Source organism: Heliangelus exortis, chromosome 3, assembly GCF_036169615.1.
Source record: "Heliangelus exortis chromosome 3, bHelExo1.hap1, whole genome shotgun sequence".
NCBI lineage: Eukaryota > Metazoa > Chordata > Aves > Apodiformes > Trochilidae > Heliangelus > Heliangelus exortis.
The window spans coordinates 84838767-84862221 of record NC_092424.1 but is presented as its reverse complement, the minus strand read 5'-3'; the positions used below and the strand labels follow the sequence as shown (position 1 = coordinate 84862221).

Genomic DNA, 23455 nt, shown 5'->3' with positions numbered 1-23455 from the left:
AACATGTGAAGGTCATCTTTTATTTCTTTCAGATAAAATTGATGTAAATTTTATATTTGGATGTCAGGTTCTGTTACACAGACTGCTAATGATGATGGAGTATGTTTCCAGTCTTTAGAAGGGATGTGGGAAGGAACTATTCCTTCATTTGACACTTGGTCTGAACTTGTGTTTACTCCTATGTCATATTGAGTAAATGAAAAACTAGTAAACTGAATCCAATGAGATGAGAATATTCAAGTAAAGGTACTCTCTACATATTCTTCTGGTCTTCTCTTTTATTTGCTCATAATTGAGGTGAAATCTGGGCATTATTTAAGCCAGTAGGTGGTTTTGCCTTCAGAAAGCAGGCTAAAAATATGGGTTTACCATGGCTTCTTCCAGCCATACTGAGAGTACTGAAAACACAGCAGTTCCCAGATGCTGTGTATTTATCACCTGCACCAATACCTTCATACTAATAGGAAATACTAATTTTTTCCTAATACACATACTCTTCAACATAGGAAAAAGTGAGGTGAATTCTGATTCCTAAAATGTCAAATTCATGCTGCACTTTGGTTTTGATAACCTTTCACATGGAGTCTATTCTTCCTTGAAGATACATTTCTCTCTACAAGTGTTCATTGATACAATAACTTCCAGTGTGTTGCAGCACATTAGACTGATCCCTTCCCACCCAGAGTCCAGTGAAAAGACCCAACTTCCAAAGCAATTCTGGAGTCTCAGAGAAGTTACTTCAGGGCTACTGTTGCTGGTAACTGCCCTCTTGCAAAAGGTCATCCACCCAGTTAACCAGGAGAAGCTGTTCTGGTTTATGTCAAAGTACCTCCAGTGCCTATGTTTTTGCTTTTGAAAGCAAGAGTGAATTTTAGATAGTTTGCAGTGGATCTTGATTTGAAATAAAATTGTCATTTTTCACTTTACCCAGTCATGGTTGCCTTTATGTTTGGAATCATAGAAGTTGCATGGGGCAAATTATCCGTTGCAAATTCTTCCATACATTCTTAGCAATACCTTGAAGATACTTTGCAGGTGACATCTACCTTTTGATAGGGATGATAAATATTATTTAAAACATACTCTTTTTTTTTTTTTTTTTGAAGGGTTATAGTTAATCAGTATGACTGAAAACTACAATTTTCTGTTAGCATTCTTGATTTTGTTTTTTGTAGTACCAGACTACAAAAGTACTCCGAAGAGTAACTTAAGGTGCAGAATTTGCAGTTGTAAACCTGTAAATCTATATGGTGAGAGTTACTGTAAACAGTGCATTTAACACCTCTCCTGAAATATTGGGAATCCATTGTTCAATTGGAAGTTGATTTGTCTTGAAAGAAAATCGCTGCTCGCTTTATCTTCCACACTGAGCAAATTGTATTGGGGAATAAAAAAGTGTGGCAGATGAGCCTTTTGCAGGCAATCCAGAAAATATCCCAGGTATTTCTGAAAGCAGTTATCCAGGTCTCCCATGCACCAGTCTGTGTCATTTGGCCACATGACACAGGAGTGGAAAAAAGCAGTTTTGACATGATATGAACAGATTTTTTCCAGTTCTTTTGGATATTTCATTTTAAGTTGCTCTAGGAGATACTTCAGAAGCTTAAGGCAACCTTTCCTGTTAAATAAGTAAAAATGGAGTAAGCACTTTCTACATAGTCTGTACTAAATGTGTATTTTAGATATTTAAATATACATTATTTGTGAAAGCAAGGAAATGTTCTTACTCTAACAGTAGTTTCTTCATGAAATTTTGAAGAAAATCTAAAATAAGTGCAGCAACAGGCTCAATAATCCTTGAATTTACAGCATAGGAATTCAGATTCTAGCACTGAAGGATTTCTACTTTAAACAACATTTTTTTGCATGCACTTCTTCCACTGGTAGCCACAGCAACACAGAAATCTGAAGTGGGGGTCAGCAGGGTGCTTACACTGTACAGTGTCCCAGCTGCAGATCCTTCCCATGTAACATGAACTTGGGAGCACTGCTTAAGATGAAAGCTGCCCTTCTGGCCTGGAGTTGCACTGAAGGGAATGGCACTACCTTCTGTGGGCACACCACAAGGAAAAGAGATACATACAGTTTAATACTCTGCTAGGTAGAGGCATTACAATTTCTGATAATACTCATAAAGCAAAGATGTTATTATGTATTAATTCTCTTGTGACTTTCTTAATTCAGTACAAGAGGTAGTTAAGTGAACTAACAAGTTGGTTTGCCATGAAGGAGACTCTGTACCTCATGCAGTTTTTGTTCTCTTTGAAGAGCTGTGGAAGCCACTGGAGTGAAAAATCAGATTTCTTCATCCTGACCCCATCCAGCAGTTCTTTTCTCAACACTGTTTTAGAAATTGCCTTGATATGAAGTGTAATTTTTCTCTCAAAGCTGAGAAATCAGACTTTTAAGATGGTTATTCTAAACAGGACTGAGTTTGGGAAAGATTATTTAACAATCACATCTTTCTGCTTTCTAAGGCAAGTCTGGAGTGTAATTTGTTTCCACCTCTCAACCTCTGAGTAAATGCAAGGCAGATGTTCAGTAAGGACATGCAGTGTTGTACAGTGATGCCTAAAAGCCTTATTCTTGCTCCCTATTACGAATAATTAGCCTTAGATCAAATTCTTAGATTTTAAGACTAGACAATGCCAGCCTGGGTCACACAAGCTTCAAGTAAGTAATATATTCATGTGAAATACCAACCTACAACACTTTGGTCCATCAGATTCACAACACGTCTTTGAGCTGCCGTGGTTGTTCATCATGGCCTTCTCGGTATGAGAGAAAGAGAGTCGCCAGGTGTTTCCTGAAGTTGAGTACAAGATTGTTAAAGTGTTACAGAGCAGTAAGTACCAATGTCTGTAACTAGAAAAAGACACACTTTATGACTGACTTAATCTTAAATATGGGCAGTTTCTGTGGACTTAAAAAACAAAACAAAAAAACAAAAAAAAAAACCCACAAACAAAAAGGTGACAATTAATTAATTCATTCCTCCTTAATTCCCCCAGCTGCTCCACCCAGAGACAATTAGAATGTTATTACCATAGAATCACAGAATGGTTTGGGTTAGAAGGGACCTTACAGGTCATCTAGGTCAACTGGATCAGGTTGATCATCCATCCCAGCCTTGAACACTTCCAGGCAGGAGGCATCCACAGCTTCTCTGGGCAACCTGTTCCCGTGTTTCACCAGCCTCACACTAAAGAATTTCTTCCTAATCTAAATCTGCCCTTTTCCAGGGCATAGTTAACTGGATGGTTTAACTATATTCTTAGGGATTATATGATTTACTTTGAAATTAAGATTAATTCTGAACTTCACTGCATTTGTTGAACATGATTTGAGAAATTACACTATTCACAGAAATCTACCTTCAGAATTTCTGATCTGTATTAGCCTTACTGTGCTATCATTCTGATTTTTAACCAACAGTGAATATTTTTTCATTTCAGTTTCTGTGTGAATTTGTCTCAGGTAAGGCAGCTGTTCTGAAGTGTTTGTTTTTCTACTCATGTTTCTGTAAACAATGATGAACATAGTTCAACCATGCTTTTAAAACACCAGCAATCATTTTTGTCTTCCTTGCATAAGTTAGACTGTTTGCTTTGTCTGCCCAGTAGAGCAGTAATCATTTATTTAGTGTTAAGATGGGCATGCTAATTTAAAAAATAGAATAAAATAACAGATTGCCTCAGCTCTTTGCTAATATAACCAGTTCTCATAATTAAATGAGAAGCTGGGATGTTTCTCCAAGCTAGGATAGGCTTGGTATGATAGTGGTCTGGAGGAAAAAATGTAGCTATACCCGAATTTGATGAGAAGTAATGTATCTATCTTGCTAAAGAAGTACAATTTACTTATGCAGAAATAGGTAACTTTTGTATACAGTCCCACCTACAAGTGGGTTCCCTGCCTTTTTTAAAAATCTTTTTTCATATAAAGCAAAGGAGTGGATGTTGCTGTTAAGTACAGCACAGGCACAGGAGAGGCCCATATCAGTGTGTAACTCAGTAGATTTAATGTCATACTCTTAGGAATAGTTAGCATATAGCCTGGCAGAGCAGTTTTGTCCTGAGATTTCAGTACAGGAAAGCAGTGTCACAAATCTGATGTTTTAAAGAGTAGTTTTGATCGTCTTTGATGTGGGTATATCCAGGGTAAGATAAAGGTCTGTACCTCAAAGGCAGAACACTGAACAGAGTCTGGATACCCTTTTTATAGCACTTGTAAGCGATCAAGTAGGGAAGATATTTCATAGCTTAGACGTATCGTCTGTATTTGAGGTACCTCTTAAAACCTTTTCTTTTTTGTTTTGTTTGGCTACTAGATAGAGTGGTTCACTTCTGAACTCTCTTCTGACTTTTCTTCCCAGCCACTGTTCAATTTTGAGGCCATCCTCTGTGCTGGGTGGCCAGCTTTGCTGAACTTTCAAAGCCAAGATGATGTCCACTGATATTTCTGCTGGAGGATTTTTGATCAGAAGAGTTATCGCAGGGCTTCCAGCCTTTTTCCTTTTCACAGTTACTTCCACATCTAGTAACAAAGAAGAAAGGTATTTTTATACATTTATGTATTACAAGAATTCTTTATGAAGAACATTAAAGGTTTTTACTTTTGTTGAATTTATAATCAATCAAAAGAAATACCTGGGTTCAGTCACTGGCTTTTTATTTTACAGAATATAGATTTTAAGTAAAACATTAAGGCAGTCTGTGGAAGAGTTCAGTGAAATAAGAAACACTCTTCTTCAGCTCCTGTGTTTGCTTGATTTTATGTCTACGGAATCAGAAATACAGTAATACTTTCCAGAGAACTGCTTTGCTGTTGAAAACAGACTGAAGAGATCTGGCAACAATGTTCCTGAATATTTTGGTGAAAGATATGGTTCCTATATAGATCACTGCCTTCTGCAACAGTTCAGAAAATGGCTCTTTGTATATGGCAGATAGATTCAAAATACATATGCTGTGTAGGAAGTATCGAGCCTCTGATAGAACCCTTAATATTTTCTTATGGAAAGAGGATTGCTTAGTGGAGCAGTGGGTTATTCAAATAATATGAGCAGTTCTGATGCATTTGTGGTGATCCTTGAGCAAATTTGAGATACTGGAGGCAGGAGGGGTCGCAGTAACAGCTACAATGCCACTAAGAGACAGTTGACTGGGGAGAAAAAACATTATTTTATTAGCAAGAGGGCAATGCATTTATAAAATGTAACTGGATTTTTAGCAGATAGGTGAAGCTTGTTTTCTCAATACCTACCTTTAATGTTTTTTACTTCTCGTTTAATAATATCTCGTAGTGCTTGAATATTTTTAAAGGCTGATAATTTGCCATCTTCATCTAAAAACTTCAACAAATACTTTTCTTTTGGATTTCTTTTGAATGATACATAATAATAGGCTCCAGTGTCATCACATGCCTCCAGCTGAAGTCTCGAGACAGGCATTACAAGCATGATGTCAAACTCATCTGGTTCAGATATCTGCAAAGTACAACAATAAAACAGTCAATGTGCAACTTAGATTTTATTATTTTAAGGCTTTTACAGCAGTTGTGATTTTACCTTCAGCTGCCTCGGTGTACTTTTCCTGTCTGGTGTTAAATACAAGGCCACAGAAATAAGCTCACACGATCGAAGTGCATTTGAGTGGAGAAGCAATTTCCCGGTAGCAGCTCATTTCCCAGTTTTCCAACTTTTATGATTCTCAAGCTGTTCCAGGTAACGTATAACTACTCATACTGTTGCACGCAGAAATAGGTTGCAAGAAAAAAATGCACCTGCCCCGCCCTCCCCACCCTGGAGTCACCCGACTGCGCTGGGGCACCGGCCGGATCCGCCCTGGTCCCCGGGGTGCGTCCCGCCCGCCGGAATCCCCCGGCTGGGCCGGCAAGAGGGCAGCTCCCCCCTCACCCACCTTGACGCGCTCGTAGTAGCTGCCGGCGCCTAGACGGTCGATGGAGCTGAAGCTGCAGTTCGTGCTCCGGATGGCCTGGATCAGATGCGAGACGACGAGGTTCACTAGCCCCGACGCCTCGGACACGTCCTGGCGGCCCAAGGTGAGCCGCGACAGCACCTCCCGGAGCCGCAGGCCGCCCGCTGCTGCTAGGGGGGGGCGGCTGGTGGATACGGGAGCCGCGACGGCCCCGTCAGGCACCGTAGTTCGCTTCCGCGTCGCTGGCGTTCTAGCAGCTGCTGCCCTGCTCCGAGAAGCCGACGGCGCCTCCTCGCCGCACGGTGCCGGTCCCGCCCGCAGGCTCCGAACGATGGAGGCTGGCCGAGCCGGGCGGCCACGTCGGGCGACGGATCCATCCCTCTGCGGCGCCTTGGGGGTCGCAGCGCCGCCCCGGCCGCGGCCCCGCGAAATGCTGCAGGCTGCTCCCCTCGCCGCACCCTGGCCCCGCGGGGCGGCGGGCCGCGATCCCCGCCTGCCCCGCTCCCTTCTGCCGTCGGCACCGTCCATGGCCTGCGCTCCCTGTCCGCCCTCTCAGGTCGGCGAGCGAGGTCCCGCGGGAGGGGAATTTCCGCCCTTCGCCTCAAGCAAGTTCCTCTTCCAGGCGGAGCGTTTTAGTCGAGGAAACGAAACGCTTGCCGGCCGCGGGACCGAGCCGCCCGCGCTCCCATGTGCTGAACGTCTCTGCCTCCCTCTGCCCGACAGCCCGGGAGCGGGAAATCTCCAAACGCGTCCAATGGGCCGGGCCAGGCCATCCCGGGGCGGGGCCGCCCGTCTCCATCCAACCTCCTGGGAGCGTTTTCCCGCTCCGGCGAGGCCTCACCTGCCGGCGAACCCGGCACTCGCCCCTACCGGAGCTGCGGGCCGACCCCTGGGCAACAGGCACCGCCCTCTGGTCCCGCTCCTCACCGAGCGGGGCGGGGCGGGGAAAGTCGGGCTCCGCCGCTGCCGCCCCCCAAGAGCAGACGGCTCCGCCTCTCCCGCCCTCGAGCAGGCGAAGCCGGCGCCGTTCCCGCCCCCAGTTTCCGCCGGCCGGGCCGTCGCTGCCGCCATGTTGCTCCGCAGTCGCTGGCGCCGCCTGGCGCTGCCCTGGGCGCCGCGCTCCGGGCACCGCCGGGCGGGCAGCGAGGCTGGGGCGGCGGCGGCAGGACCGCGCTACGAGGTGGTGGTAATCGGTGGCGGCCATGCGGGGACTGAGGCTGCCGCCGCCGCTGCTCGCGGCGGGGCGCGCACGCTGCTGCTCACGCACAAGATCGGCACCATCGGTACCTCGGGGGGCGGGCGTAGCGGGAGCGGGCTTGACCGTGGGCGGGGCGGGGAAGGTACCGCGGGGTGCCGGTACGGCCTCCCGCTGCCGGCCGGTTCGGGCTCGGCCCGTTTCCCGCGGGCGCCTCGGGCCTCCCCGGTGTGGGAAGCGGTGCGAAGCCGGGGAGGTTAGGGAGGCTGCGGGAAGCGGTGGTGGTAAGGGGTGTCGGTGTGTCCCCTCCCTAGGGGAGATGTCCTGCAACCCCTCCTTCGGCGGCATCGGGAAAGGGCATCTCATGCGAGAGGTGGACGCGTTGGACGGGCTGTGTGGCCGCGTCTGCGACCGCTCCGGCGTACACTACAAAGTGCTGAATCGCTGCAAGGGCCCGGCCGTGTGGGGCCTCCGCGCACAGATCGATCGGGGCCTCTACAAGGAGAACATGCAGGTGCGGGCGGCCGGGGCCGGTCGGACCCGGCGGGGTGCAGCCGCAGGACGGTGCCCTTGATCCGGGGCGGGGTGGAGGGTGAGGGTGGTGGTGAAGGCGGTGGGGCCGGACGGGCTCTGCCGCCCGCAGTGCCTGCGGCAGGCGGCACCTGCCTTCCCCGGCTGCGGCCCGGGAGAGGTTGGAGGGCTTCAGCCTGGGAACGGGAGTGCGAGTGACGCTGAGATTACCCTGTTGTTAGATCAGCAGTGTGGAGGGATATCTATGCACAGTCGGGTAAAAATTGCAGCTACTGTTAATGCAACTGACCAATTTAAAAACCACATGGTTTACTTCCAAGGGGTTTCAATGTGTGTGTCAGGGCTGAAGTGTTGGAATGAATTACTCAAATATGAAGTATTAGGATCAGTTACAGAGGATGTTGGTCGGGGTTTTGTCTTTATATTTTCCCTGCCAAAACTAGACACCTTTCTGTTAGGTACTTTAATGAAGTGTAAGTTGTTGGTGCTCCACATAGTCTTAAAAATTCTCTAGATTTTTTTGCAGATGAGGCTTCATGACCAAATAGTTACTTTTGAGCTTAAACTCTTATCCATGAATGAAAGTTCTGCTTGGTAGATTAGGACAATACAGTAACCAGGTGATGGCCAAGTGACTGGGGAAGAATGGACAAAGAAAGAGGGTGATAGCTGTTTTAGAATTCAGCAGGGGTTTGGTGCTGCTCATATGTCTCATAACTTACTAGATTTTTGTAGTAACTCCTTTCATAACAGAAAGAAATCCTTAACACACCACTGTTGACAGTTCATGAGGCATCTGTGGAGGATCTTCTCTTGACAGAGCCAGAACCAGATCATCCTGGGAAATGCCGAGTCACAGGAGTTGTTCTTGGTATGTGCTAGTAATTCCATGAGCTCCTGCAGTTGCTGTACACTAAGAGCAGCCTTTGGAGTAAACATTTCTGATACATCAGAGCAGAAGCTGAATTAGATGATAGAGGTGATTTAGCTGATAGTGTGAGTGAAACTAGGTTAGTGTGTGTAGTGCAACTGAAAGCATAGCTGGATTGACAGGATATTGGGAATTTAATTTTCTGCAGGTTAGTGACACTGAATTCCATGCTGTGTTTTGAGATTTTATTTGCTAAGTGGCCAGTGCTGCCAAAAACATTACAGGGCAGTGGTGGCTTATTACTAGGAGACTTGTGCTTCACTAGTTCTTGCTGTGACCTTTACTAATAAGCAAGCCTCCCAAAATAAAGGGCTGGATAAGAATTTTTCCCTGGGTGTGTTAGGGGTGACTTGCTTAGGAATAAGAAAAATACATGAATAATTATATGCCATTTATTGCATTTATTATTGAAATGCTGATTCGGTTAAATAACAGAAGATGGGTGAACCCTCAGAGAACACTGCTAGTCAGAAGCACCAGCTTACCAGGGCTTTGCTGATACTGAAATACCTTCATCTCAGAAAACCTGCTGTTTCAGGGGATGGGAGCACCGTGCATGCTGGCAGTGTTATCCTGACCACTGGTACCTTTCTGAGGGGTATGGTCCTCATCGGACTGGAGGCACACCCGGCTGGACGGCTCGGGGACCAGCCAGCCATCGGGCTGGCTCAGACTCTGGAGAGACTGGGGTTTGCTGTGGGCAGGCTGAAGACTGGCACGCCCCCCCGACTTGCCAAAGACACCATTGACTTCAGTGGTCTGGAGGAACGTGCAGCTGACAATCCTCCAGTGCCCTTCAGCTTCCTCAGCAAGTCCGTGTGGATCAAGGTAGGGCAGCAGGCAGCAGATGCACATAGGGCCGGGTGGGGAGGGGAGGAGCATTTCCAGGAATGCTCAGAATCAGCCAGGGAGTTGATGGCTGGGAAAGGGAGCTGGGCTGGTTTCAGGATGAGTCCTCAGAAACTCTGAGGACTTCCAATGCAAAGGGAGAAATTTTGTTCTCTTCTGAAAGCCAAGTACCCTTTTCCTCCCACTTGTCACTTTGAGAACCAAACTTTCTTTACTTTTAGAGTCAGAATGGTGTGAAATACAGCAGTTAGTAGTAGCCTTCATTACGTGGGTGGCTTACAAAATACTTCCAGTGTTAGATCTATATTGTAGAGATACTGGATTTAATTTACCCCAATTCTAGAATAAGATTTAAATGTCGAAATTAGAGACCATTAACAGTGTTGACTAGGCAAGGGGAAGGATGGAGACCTCAAGGGTGGCATGTTAGCAGTAACTTAAAACTAGAAGAAAATAAGTTTTCCAAAGAAAATCTTGGAGAATGGATTTCTTTTTTTTTCTTCAATAACTTTTTAATTGGCTGTTAGCTGTGGATTCAGCACTTAGTTCTCTTACTTCAGAGTACTGAATTCCTGTGGTTAATTTGAATACTGTGATATAATGTATTTGTTTAATAGGAATATCCATCCTGACACTAGGAGTGCATTGTGTAGAGTAGGATTTGAATCCTTGGCTTGCAAGTTCTGTTCTGTTCTTGGTCTGGTTTGGGGCATGTTGCTAAAGCTTTCTGATTGCTTGTGGTCTAGCTGTACAGTGGCCATGACAGCATTAGCATCTCTCCAGGAAATGAGAGGCAACTGTCATGGAAAAGCGCTTGGAGATCCTCAGAGTTGTTCAGAGTACAGTGTTGTGACTGGATTAATTTAAAAGTGAGCTTTGGCCTCTTCCAGCCAGAAGATCAGCTGTCGTGCTACCTGACCCACACTACCCTGAAAGCCCAGCAAATTATCCATGATAACCTCCACCTCAACAACCACGTAAGGGAGACAACAAGGGGCCCACGGTAAGTGGGTGGCATCATGCAGAGCTGTCAGTGGCATGAGATGACAATCTGCCTGAAACTCTAGGTCTCCCCTGCTTTGCTTTTGAAAAATTACTCTTTCTCCATGTCCTGTGGTGCTCATGGCTGTTGATTGCTGCAGGTACTGTCCTTCTCTTGAAGCAAAGACTCTACGCTTCCCAAACAGACAACACCAGGTGTGGCTGGAGCCCGAAGGCTTGGAGTCCAATGTCATTTACCCTCAGGGCATGTCAATGACACTGCCACCTGAGCTCCAGGAGCAGGTGATCAAATCCACCCCAGGCTTGGAAAAAGCAAAGATGTTACAGCCAGGTGAGGGAAGTGAATAGTTCTGCATCTATGTGTCTTATTTGTTGCCAATTAATAAAAAACATTTTTCTTTAGAGCATAAAAAAACAAGGGAACTATGAAACAATTTTTTTTTTCTTGGATGGAAGGGCTTTTCCTTCTTTGCTTTTAAACTACAAATGAAAACTGATAACCTGAGTCATCCTTCCCCACTGATTGCCTTTGTTGGTAAATAGGGATGGTCCAAATCCCTCCTATAAGATCTGTTTTGTTCTGTCCTAGGCTATGGGGTGCAATATGATTTTTTAGATCCCCGTCAGCTGACTGCCTCTCTCGAGTCTCGTCTTGTGCAGCGCCTCTTCTTTGCAGGCCAGATAAATGGCACCACAGGCTATGAAGAAGCTGCAGCTCAGGTGGGTGAATGTGATCATGTGTACTCAGCACTCAGAAAGTGACATTGCCATGGCATTTGTCTTTGATACACATTCTCACTGGGCCCATCTCCTGCTACTGAGATGCTCTTGCTGTTGTTGCTCACCCCACTTCCAGACTTGCCTCGCTGTTCTTACTTCTGTTATCTAGAGTTGCTGGTACTGGGATTGTGGTAACAAAAATAATTGGAAGCACCATCAGACATTTCAGCATGGAGACAGTGCAGTGGATGTAATGGAAAAAATGTGGAATTGTCTGTAGTCATGTCATCAGGGGCCAAGAAGCCCTTCAGGCACCTGTAGTATTGCAAGAAAGAAACTGCTCAGATTAGTAGCACAGTCTTGTTTTTTCCAGGGTGCAGTTTGACACAGGAGTCCTTGGGGGCAGGTGTGCTAAAGTTTTAGCCACGGGGAAGCTGATAAATGTTTTTCATTTGGTTTCCTGTCTGCCTAGGGTGTGATTGCTGGGATCAATGCTTGCCTGAGGGTTCATGGCAAGGCCCCTTTCGTTGTCAGTCGCACGGAAGGCTACGTTGGTGTCCTGATTGATGACCTGACCACGCTGGGCACCACCGAGCCGTACCGGATGTTCACCAGCCGCGTGGAGTTCCGCATGTCCCTCCGGCCTGACAACGCCGATGCCAGGCTCACCCACAGAGGTATTTCGTTATGGTGGCTCTTGAAGTGAGTGAAGTGAGTCCATCATCAGCAAGTTTGCAGATGACACTAAGCTGGGGGGAAGTGTCGATCAGCTGGAAGGCAGGAGGGCTCTGCAGAGGGACCTGGACAGACTGGAGAGTTGGGCTGATTCCAACGGGATGAGGTTCAACACGGCCAAGTGCCGGGTCCTGCACTTTGGCCACAACAACCCCATGGGGAGCTCCAGGCTGGGGACAGAGTGGCTGAGAGCAGCCAGGCAGAAAGGGACCTGGGAGTCTGGATTGACAGGAAGCTGAACATGAGCCAACAGTGTGCCCAGGTAGCCAAGAAGGCCAATGGCATCCTGGCCTATATCAGGAACAGCGTGGCCAGCAGGTCCAAGGAAGGGATTCTGCTCCTGTACTCAGCGCTGGTGAGGCCACACCTCGAGTCCTGTGTCCAGTTCTGGGCCCCTCAGTTTTGGAAGGATATCGAGGTCCTGGAGCAGGTCCAAAGGAGGGTAACGAGGCTGGTGAAGGGACTCCAGCACAGATCCTATGAGGAGAGGCTGAGGGAGCTGGGGCTGTTCAGCCTGGAGAAGAGGAGGCTCAGAGGAGACCTCATCACTCTCTACAACTCCCTGAAAGGAGGGGGTAGCCAGGGGGGGGTTGGTCTCTTTTCCCAGGCAACCCTCAGCAAGACAAGAGGGCACGGTCTCAAGTTGTGCCAGGGGAGGTTTAGGTTGGACATTAGAAAGAATTTCTTTACTGAGAGGGTGATCAAGCATTGGAATGGGCTGCCCCGGGAAGTGGTGGATTCTCCATCCCTGGAGGTATTTAAAAAGAGACTGGATGTGGCACTCGGTGCCATGGTCTGGTAACTGCAGCGGGAGTGGATCAGGGGTTGGACTCAATGATCTCTGAGGTCCCTTCCAACCCAGCCAATGCTATCATTCTATGATTCTATGAAGTGCCTTTGTAGCCCTGCCTACAAAGGTTGTAGACCTTTGTCTTACACGCCATCTGTCTCTGCAGGTTTTGAAGAAGCTGGGTGTGTGTCACAGCAGCGGTACGAACAAGCAGTTAAGATGAGAGCTGCTTTAGAGGATGGAATTGCAACGCTGAAATCCCTTCAGCTTAGCATATCCAAGTGGTCCCAGTTAGCACCAGAAGTTCCCATCAGCAGCAGTCGAAGGTCGCCCATGAGGTGAAGTTTAGAGCTGAAGCTTTCTGGTCTTCGGTGTATCTGGCTGGTGGTTTCACAGCGTTTGTCCATCTTTCCTGAAACTGTCAGTACTTCCAAGATTAGAGCTTTACCACCTTCAGGGGGAAGGCACCTGATGGTTGCCTATAGAACAAGGGCAGTGTTGTTTTTTACTGTGCCACATTTCCTGGTGCTGACATCAGCTCCTATAGCAAGGCCTAGTGACTTCTTGCTGTCCTTATTTAGGGTGTCCAGTGGGTTGCAGCTTTGCTGAAAGCTCGTGTCACAGTGTAACTTGCTGCTCAATAAAGCAGCAAGTGATTTCAGGCTAGTGTCAGATGGTTGCTGTTCTTGTATACAAAGGCCTTTATTCCCTTACTGAGCCTTTATCTCAACTTATATTTTCTGTTGTTTTAAATCAGTAATTAAGATCTGGCTGACTCAGACTGTGTGCAATGTTCCCCTTTATGCCTTTATCTTGTTCCTTCTATCTGACTTCTTTTCTCACAAAGAGCCCTCCTCAGGAGCTGACCTGCTCTTGGGTACACTGAGAGGAGGTAGTAGGGAGGTGAACTTAACTCTGCAGTTGCTCTGGCTTACACTGAGATCTTTACAATTTTGAGCTGGGAACAGCTGTAAATCTGCCTTTTGCTAGTGATTTTTTTCCTACCTTAGAAACCTAACTTGTTCTCCACAGTGCCTTTGACGTCCTCCAGTATCCAGAGGCCAACATGGACATTCTGGCAAGGGCTTTCCCAGAGCCCCTGGGAAAGCTTGCTCAATGGAGAGAGCTGGCAGAGAGACTGAAAATAGAAGGTAGAGTACAAGAATTACAGTCTCTTGGAGGGATCTGCATATGTTCTGTTCATTAAGGGGAGAGCCAGTCCTTTCATCCCAGTGTGTGTCACAATACTGCTTACTGAAATGAAACACTGTTATCAGAGCATGTGCCCTTTACCATGGGCCACAGTCCTATGCAAGCACCTGTGTTTCACTTTGTAAGGTGACATCAGTTATTCATGTTCACTCCTAGGTTTTTCCTCCCATCCTTTCCCAGGATGAGAGGGAAAAGCCAATCTGTGTATCCTAATTCCTGTAACAAATTAAAGACTATGACTTCTTTCAAAGTAGTGACATGAATTAGGCTCTTTAGTCTGTGAGGCTGGAAGCTCCTGAGGAGCTTTTGGCCATCTTGGTGGGTTTGCTCATTCAGCTTTGAAGATTTTCTGCGAGTGACCCATTTCACCTGAACATCCGATTTCTTGATTTTTCTTTTCTTGATTTTTTTATTTTCTTGATCTTCCAATACAGCTGCCTACGAGTGGTGTGTAGTCAATCAACAGCAGGAAATAGAAGAAGTACGTCGTGATGAAGCCCTCCGACTGCCAGAGGACCTGGACTACTTTGCCATTGATGCATCCCTCTCAGCAGAGGTGCGGGAGAAACTCCACTCCAGTCGTCCCCAGACGGTAAGGTACTGGGCTGCAGCAAGGTTGAGCAGCAATGAAAACCCTTCTGTGTCTTCCCAAGGGACATGAAGGGTGAGGAGAGTCGAGGAAAGGAATATCCTCAGGGCTCTGACCTCATTTCTCTCTAGCTCCAGTGTGCAGATTTGTTCTTGGTTAACTTGTTCCTGTTTCCACACACAGATCGGTGCAGTCAGCCGCATCCCTGGGATTACACCAGCTGCTATTGTTAACCTGCTCAGATTTGTGAAAACCAACCACCAAAAGACTAAGAAGCTAAAAGCTGTGCCTGACACTGGCAAGTATTTACCAGGAAAAATGTACTCAGAGAAAGAAGCTTCCCAAAAACAGGTTTCAGGGCTTTCTGAAGAGGAGCCAGAGATTACTTTTGCTAAAACACCTTTGTAGAGAAGTGTAACCCTCCTACCAGTGAAAGCACCAAGATGACCTGTGCTCATGAGCCTCTTCACAGATAAAAGCAATGCTGGCTGGATCTGTATGAGTTCTAGTTGTGTGTTGTGGCAGTGTCATTGAGTAGAACAGAGATGACAAGTGTGCAAACTTCAAGTAAATGCTCAGGAAGCTCAAAGGCAGTTTGATGGTTTTGCCAGTCCAAATTAAAAGACAGGGGAATTACTTTTAAAATTCCACTCATTTGGAAAATGTCAAATAGTCAAAATCTGCTCTAAAGCATCTCGGAAAGGACAGTGTTTTGTTCTTCTGAAATGAGTAGGAAATGTTACCTTGCTGAACCCATGGCAGCACAAGAGGATTTCAGTTGGAAAGAGTTCCATTGACTTTAGTACTTGTGTTCACAGCTGCACAGTGACTGTGCACAGTCTGATGTTCTAGTGTGGTGTCAGCCAATAGGAGACACTTGGCTATGAAAATGTGTGCCACATGAGTATTTAAACTTAGGCATGTAAACACTGCATCCTGGGTTGGTTTGTTTGGGGTTTTTTTCTCCTTTAAAATAAATAAAACTTACCTTGATATTTGTTGAAGAACTTGGTCATCACTTGGGCTTCATCAGAGCCTTGGCAGTTCACTGGGTCACAATTCACAGAGGTGAGGTGGGGAGAGATTTGCTACAGCACTGGTGAAGGCAGCTGGAGGGGGACTTGCTGCTTGGCCCAGGGTGCAAAGGAAGGTGCAGTCAGTGTCAGTACCTGCCCAGGAACCCCAGCTCAGGGCAGTGTGGTGACAGACAGTGTGCTGGGGGCCAGTGGGTGGATGGCTTGGGGGCCCCATGGAAGCAGGACCAGGGATTTCACAGCAGCACTGGTCATGGAGCTGACAGGAATGTAAGTTGCATCTGAATGAGGTACACTTTGGGCAGGCAGTTTGCCACGCACCATCAAGAAACACAAATTTGAGGCTATGGCTGTGCACCTACTGTATCCTTGCCTGAATTAGGCAGCAGTCTCTGATGCTAATCTCATTTCTGAACATCCTTTGAATTGACTGGGCAAACAGGCTTGGGAACAAGTTTTGTTGCAGTTGAATCGTAGAATCTTTTCAGTTGGAAAATACCCTTAAGATCATTGAGTCCAACTGTAAACCGTATATATATAGCTATAATCTTGAAATTATGATCCTGGACTTTGTCTTATTTGCTCCAGCTGAGTGGTTCCTTTCCTGTCCAGAGAAAGGAGTCTGAGTCAGAGTCATCTTAGTGTTGACAGAGACCCTGTCATGCAGCAGGAGGTTGGGCAGAGCTCACAGCTTGCTTCAGGGCATCATCTGATAGTGTCTCTGATCACCAGCTATTGGCTTGTACAGAACAGCTTCAGACACATGATCTGCAGGTCATGTCATGTCAGAATGGCTCAGAAAAAAGCTTCTGTGTTTATGCCCCAGTATGTCTGTGGCCAATTTGCCTTTCAGCTTTGTTGGCTCAAAGAGTTATTTCAACCTTGCAAGCCTTAAGTTGAGTGTAAGGAAGGCAGCTATGCTTTCTGCAGTGGAACTCAGGGCCCAGGTGTGGTGCTCTTGAAATTCCCACTCAACCCTGAAATGCCTTTCTGCCCATTTGTCACGGTTTAACACTGGCCCAGCAATTAAACCAATGGCAGACGCTCTCTATCAATCTCTCTCTCCTCCACCATAAGAAAGGAGAGAGAATAAGGGAGAGAGACTTATGGGTTGGAGACTAAACTACACAAGTTTAATGAAACAGTAATGATAAATAGGAAAAATTGCTAAATATATATATATATATATATATACAAGAAAATGGATACCACATTCCTCCCCCCTTTCCCCCAATAGCTCTCAAGTCAGCCGAGGCTGCAGGGCAGCCCTGGGAAAGTCCAGGCTGGACTCCTGGAGTTGGCAGCAATCGGGAAGTGGAGGCAGGAACACAGGCAGGCAAACAGAAGGGGTCTTTCCAGGATGACAGGTGGAGGAAGGGAGGCAGGAAGGGCAGGCCGAGGGAAGCTTCTGCTGGTGGCCTTTCATAGCATTACAGGTAAGACCAATCAGCTGATAAGGGGGTGGTGCACAGCACTTCTGCTGGTGATCTGAGGTGAGGCCAGTCAGCTGGTAAGGGTGTGGCTCGGCCCTCGTGATCCCTCAAATTATACTGAGGATGACATATATGGGATGGAATACCCTGAGAAACTTGCTGTTAATTTCAGCAAGTGCAACTACCTACAACAGACTTAGCAAAAAGCAAGTACAAGACAGAAAAATCACCTTTATCCTGGCCCAAACCAGGACACCATTCAAAGTTCAAAGCAGTGCAGCTTCTTGATACAGTTTCATGCTTTCTTCACTGTGTTATCTGTACTGTGTTTGGTTTAGATGTACCTATGTCTGTAAAAACTTCATCTAAGTTTGTACAGCCTAGGAAGGAAGCCCTATTGACACTTTCTTCTCACTTCTAGGCGGATTGTGCCATCTCAAAATGGTATTTCCTTGTTCTTATCAGCAATCATCTGACAGGAAAACTTTGCTTCCAAAAATGCATGTCTTGAAAGACATGGTAGCCTGCTACAAAAGCAAACACTTTTTCCTCACCTTTCTCTGCTAAATTAATTTCTGCCCTGTAAAGGCTGTGGTCCTGGTCTCACACACACCAGTGTAATCAAAGAGTGATTCCACTGAGCTGGGCTACACCAGTATTAAAGGAAGAGCAGGAGTGGGCTTTTGCTTTTCTTACTTTTAGCAAGGGAAGTGAAAGTTAATTAACTCCGGGGGAAATGGAAGTCAGAAGTGGGTGGATGTATTGATTTCCCACAAATCTTCTGTAATGGCTGTTCTCTGTGTTTCAGTGTGAAGTGGATCTTTGGCCACTGGTGAGCCCCTTGTTAAGGCAGGGTGTCCTCTGTTCACAGATAGGGGTTAATGATGTCTGTATTTGCTGGAACTGAAAGCTTGGCATGCACACAAGTTTGAGGACTGGCTGTTCCTTAGGTAATAGTTTCATATATATTGAAGAGTTCATGTTGAGACGACTTTTACTATGAAAAGAAATCATAGCTGCAAGCATTTCTACTTATTTTGTTTAAAAATGCACAGAAAGGCTAAATAATAGCATGAGCAGATAGGATGCTGACTTTCTAACATCTGCTTTCTGTCTCTACTGGGGGATTTGTCTCAAGCTTTTTACATGAAGACAAAGTGATCTTAGACCCTCACAGGTCCTGTGGTTTTGGTAAGGCTGACAGGATAGGAAGGGCAGAAATGGAGAAGCCTGCCTGTAACATGGATGTATGCTTGCTTTTTCTTGGCTGTGTGGTTATTAATCATATTTTTGTCCTGCTGTAATCCTGACTGTGACCAGGCTAGCAGGGAGGGCAGGATATGTGGTGAGGGTGGTCAAACTCATTGTGAACACTAAGAGGCTTTGTGAAGTTGCTTTTTTTTTTATCCCTCCTGCAGAGCACAGGCCTGGTGATCAGCAGTTTTCCCCAAGCCATGTTTCCTCAGATCTCTAATGTTCTAGTTTATACCAGATTTTCATGACAACTGTTGCTTTCCTTTCCTATTCTAGCTTTCATTTTATACAGTGCTTAGAGTACCCAGTTTCTTCATCTTTATTTCTGCCTGGAAGATAAGAGCAAGAGAAAAATGGAAAGACATTCTATACTAGTAGACATTAAAAGCTGTCACCACCCAAACTGTTTATGGTCTTAGTGCTGCTGGAATGGTTGCAATGGTGCACCAGTAACTGGGCTCAGTGGTTTGCCTTAGCCCCCCCATTTTGCTGGCCCTTGCAAGCACAGATGTGCCTGCTCACTGAACATTGCCTTTGCACTTTGCACAATGATCTTCACTTGTGTTCATGTTTGATTGGGGGGCTTCTTGGCTTTGATGCCTACACCTCCAAGGTTGTTCTATTCCATCCAGTAAGAAGTACTTCAAGACCCCATTCAGTGGATGCAGGAGGAACCTCCTGTCTCCCATGAGCTGCCATTTCCACCAGGTAGGTGCTCCCTGTGCTTCCACCCAAACCATGGCTTGTGTTACTGAGTCCCTCTGAGTGTTTGTTTCCCTCTCTTGCTATGGTTTCACAGTGAGAAAGAAAGCCTGTCTTGCCCCTCGTGCTGCAAGTTAGTGGTGGCTGAGGCATTCTGGTATAATACGGGAGAATTGTTCTGCAATTGCTTTTACAAAAAAAAGGACAGAGAAAAAGGGATTGATGCTTCATACGTTGTTTTAACAACTGGGGTGCTTTAGGAAACAAAATTATGCTTTTGTCTCCTTTCTAAACTGCTGTGTAGGCTTAACCCTGCATGTGTAATTCTAAGGGAGAAGACAGATCTGGATTCCCATCAGATTCTGACCTCAGAGTCACCACTGTTCAGTCACCATAGGAGAGGTCTGGACCTTGCCCCCTGTGCCAAGGAGTCCAGCAGTGGTGAATCCAGCTTGAAAGCTGGAGGCTGCAACCCCTTTGCAGACTTCACTCTAGGTATTTAGACACTCTGTGTTGTATCCTGGGGGTGCTCAGATGTGAGCCAGAGGCTCAAACATGCCCTTGTCCTCAGCTTCCCCACCTGTGTCCCTGCAGAGTCAGCATCTCCCCGCTGCGGGAGGGGCTCTGCGGAGCCACCGGGACGGGGCTGCAAGCGGCTCCCTGGGAGAGGAGGGCTCGGGAAAGCCGATGCTGCGGGGGAGAGGGGAGGATGAAGGGGAAGGTGAAGGCCCCCCTGTCCACCTCTAGCTGCAGCTCCCAGCAGAAGCCCCAGGAGGCACACACACGTTTCCAGGCACCGCTGGGGACCGATTAGCACACGCTGTTCTTGTTCCGAGTGATTTAGCGCTTGGTGTGGTTAATTGAAGAGCAGGCGCTGAGCCAGGGGGGAAATGAGCTCAATCTGTGCCGCACAGGGCAGCAAGAAGAGTGGAGGGGGGAGGGGGGGGGGGGGGGAAGCTGACAAGAGGCTGATGACTGTAGTCTCCTTGATTGCAATTTTATGTGGCTCGTCTTGGTAATTGCCCTGTATGACCAGATGGTGGCTTCTGTCACAAGCGTACGGGATTCTTTGAGTCATGGCCGGGGATGGTACTGCCGAGCCGACCGCTTCAGCAACGTTTTGTCCTTGTCCCACGGCACCTGGCAGGACTGTGGCCGGGTGTCCGTGGGCCGGCTCGGTGACACCGCCCGCGGCACCGCCGGCAGAGAGCGGGGAGCGGGTGCAGAGCGGTCAGGACAGAACCCGCGATCTCAGTTCTCCTCAGCTGTGCCACAAGCGTGGAAGTCCCTGAGGATTCGTGCCCAGAAACGAGTCTGGAAAATTGCCCTCGCAAGGAAGTGCCTGCGGCAGAGCTCTTTATACCGGGCTGCTGCTTCCTTTCCCTCCTCCCTGTGCTCACATGGACAACCCCTCCTTCTCCAGTGAATTAGGGAACTGTCATCCACAGCAGCACTTCAGCAGCAGACTACATAGTATTAGTTATTATTACTAAAAGTAACAATCAGGTAGGTGCAAACCTATAATTACACCCCATCTACTGTTTTTGGTTTTTGTTTTTGTTTTTGTTTTTTTTTAGGTGCTTATTTTACACAGAGACAATCTTAACGCCAAACAAATCCGTATCTCTTTTCTCTAAAACATCCACGTCCTGTTAGTAGGGCCACAGCCCAACTTATAAAACTAAATATTAACTAAGTATTTAATAATTATAACTAAGCATTTAGTAATACATAATATAAATAGTACTATAAATAAATAATAAATAATTACTATTAACTCATCTGGGGGAGGGGGTCATTCTGTTTACCAGGGAATTAGTTTAGAATCCAGCTTCCAAACAGAACCTGCAGATTTTTAAGAAGTCTGGTAACTTCAATATGTACAAGATAAACTAAGCACCTTATTAATTTATATATTTGTGTGTATATATATATCATACTCACGTAATTTCATGTATGTGTGTATGTATATACACACACACACATACATATATCAATGAGAACCATGGGAGTTCTGCTTAAGCTGTCCCCAGGTGGCTGCAGTTAAGCAGAATCTGAGCCTTTCTTTCACATTTCAGCCCTACCTGCAATAAAAGCCCTCGGGGAGGAGAAGATGGATTTGCCTTCCCACCACTCTGCAGGTTTGGAGTCAATGGTCTCACCCTGCACTGAGCCCGGCAGAACAGGGACCTGGGGTAGAGAAATGGGCTCCAGTGTGGCTTTTCCCTTCTGGGTTAAATAATCCAGATTTTCCTGGGCTGAAAGGGAAGAAGTGACTGTGACTGCTGCCAGCAGGTCCCTGAGAGAGGTGTGAGCTGGCTCTGTTTGTTTCCAGTGACACACAAAGAAATAGAATATGCACACAAAAAATATCAGATTAACCCCCAGACTTAGGTTTGTGCCCAAGCCAGCAGATGCTTCTGCAGAAGGATGACCAGGTTACTGAACTGCTTCTCTCAGCAGAGCCCAGAGAAAGCCCTGCATCAGTCCAACAGCACACCAAGAGCAAACCTTTTGCTCCAGAATCCTTGAAAGCATCCTTTAGACCCACGAGGAATGAATGTTTCACCAGTCAAAGCTTAGATACTGTGGCGTTTTTTGTTGGTTTATTTTGTTGTTTATTGCATTTTTTTGTTCTTTGTTTCTTTTTCCCTTTTAAAGGAAGAAGCAAAAACTTCAGAAAGGCAAAGCTGTTTTGCATGGCTGGTTCCTTGGTAGTGACTCCTCCACCCCATGGCTCCTCACCCCCCCATCCACAGGCCAGAGACTGCCCATAAGGTAATTGCACTCCCATTTATCTCCAATCTCCTCTGTACTCAACCCAGCAGCTTTTGAGGAATATAGGTGTTTAACTGGCACCTTATCAGAGCAGAGGAGCTAGATTTATGTTGTGTAAATATTTGAAATATAAAGGATTAAAGAGTTCTTGATAGGTAGCCAGAGACTGTAACATTAAAAAAAAAAAAAAAAAAAAAAAAAAAAAAAAAAAAAGGCAGCCAATGATCTAATTGATTTATAATGCAGAAATAATCTGACAAGACTAAAGAGGATTCACAGAAGGATAAAAAACCCCCAGTTTTGCCACCTACCATGTTTTTCTTCAGCTCTTTTGTACTCTAGGTGCTCTCTTTTTCCTGAAATGAAGTGGTTTCAGCCTTCCCTTTGGGAAGCAGTAGGGACATTCCAGAAGAAATGGTAATTGTGCCCAATGCTATTTTCCATGGTCACAGTTTAGTCCTCTATTTAGCTTATAGTTTGGCTGCTTAGATCTGCAATTTCAGAAGGTTAAAGTCCCAGACAGAAAGTACTATTAGGTGCAGCTAATCAACACAAAGAATTTGAGTACATGAAAATAATAATTGTAATTTCAATGGTGCTAATACTGCAATTTGCACTGAAAAGTGAGTAAGAGAAAAAATTCTGGTAGAAAGGGTCTTCACATGTAGCAGCCACCTTTGAGCAGGACTATAGAGGGACTATACAGAAATTAGAGGGACTGGGGGAAAAAAAGATGATTGGCTAACCAGGAAAGATTTTATTTTCCAAAATCAATCTAAAATTGATTTTAGATCCAGCAACAAAGAGATAAAATGAGTCTTGCGAGAAGTCTGGCCAAGTTTGACACTGCAAAGCCTGTTAGAAAGCTCAGTAGGAAGTTCCACAGACACGGCATTAAGGTAGGCAAGGGAAAGGAACCACATTGTTCTGAATGAAACACACAGCAAAACTCATCCTGGGTTGCCCAGAACAGGGATAAATTTAATTATCTGAGCCTGGGCACAGCCTTAGCTGTCAGCAGCTCCTTGGGTAAACACCTTCTCCTGCTCCCACAGTCAGGGTCCTTTCCTCTGTGCCCTCCCTTGCACCCCCACCTTCCATCCCAGCCCCCCCACAGCAGTGTGGGGCAGGAGCACCCCTCCAGCTCTGCCAGGGGCGGCTTTATCAATCAGGAAGGCTCAGCCTCCATCCTACACAGCAAATAAAGCTCCTACACACAACCACTCCTGCAAGAATGCATCTGGAGTTGTTTTGCAGAGCCTGGAACACAGGAGCAGGGTGCTGCTGGAGAGGCAGGCAGCTCATCAGCTCCCTCCCTTCACCCCTAAGCCCCCCTTTAGACCCTACATAAACATTTTACTAATATAAATTAAACCAAATGGGTTGTACTATGATCCAGACCGAATTTATGCTGTTCTTAAACAGCACAAATGTCATTTAGCACCAAGGTGGAAAGGAATATCCCCATATAATACAGTTTAATTTCTATCTAACATGGCTTTATCTTGACCAAATCTAAAATTTACAATATGCAGTTAGAGAAATAAGCAGCAATTTGTCAAAATTTGTCAATACCTTTCAAATATTTTGAGCAAGCTACAATCAGAATGTGAATTAATCTTTTAGCTGCAGTTTCAGTAAAACTGCTCTTCCAGTTTTTAGCTTTCCACAAGCTGGGCTGAGATATGATTAAAATAACTTTAGGAAGTAGCCTGAGCAGAGCTGATTTTATTCCAGCCCTAAACACTCACCTAGGGACAT

General features: G+C 46.2%; 2 protein-coding genes across 2 annotated transcripts; one reads left to right on the top strand and one right to left on the bottom strand.

Moving 5' to 3' along the window:
* Positions 1-4: 4 nt before the first annotated feature.
* Positions 5-6892, bottom strand: CGAS (cyclic GMP-AMP synthase). Its single transcript, XM_071741553.1, has 5 exons — positions 5922-6892; positions 5266-5488; positions 4291-4536; positions 2704-2806; positions 5-1618 (listed from the first exon to the last, which is right to left on the bottom strand). The coding sequence occupies exons 1-5, from the start codon at positions 6465-6467 to the stop codon at positions 1276-1278; spliced, it is 1461 nt and encodes a 486-aa protein (XP_071597654.1). The 5' UTR covers positions 6468-6892; the 3' UTR covers positions 5-1275.
* Positions 6893-6955: 63 nt separating this feature from the next.
* MTO1 (mitochondrial tRNA translation optimization 1) lies at positions 6956-15500 on the top strand. The gene is made up of 12 exons (XM_071741547.1): positions 6956-7222; positions 7449-7648; positions 8419-8536; positions 9135-9424; positions 10336-10448; positions 10588-10778; positions 11037-11167; positions 11640-11844; positions 12859-13030; positions 13725-13843; positions 14339-14496; positions 14677-15500. Exons 1-12 carry the CDS (start codon positions 7009-7011, stop codon positions 14899-14901), a joined length of 2136 nt encoding a protein of 711 aa, XP_071597648.1. The 5' UTR covers positions 6956-7008; the 3' UTR covers positions 14902-15500.
* The last annotated feature ends 7955 nt before the right edge of the window (positions 15501-23455 follow it).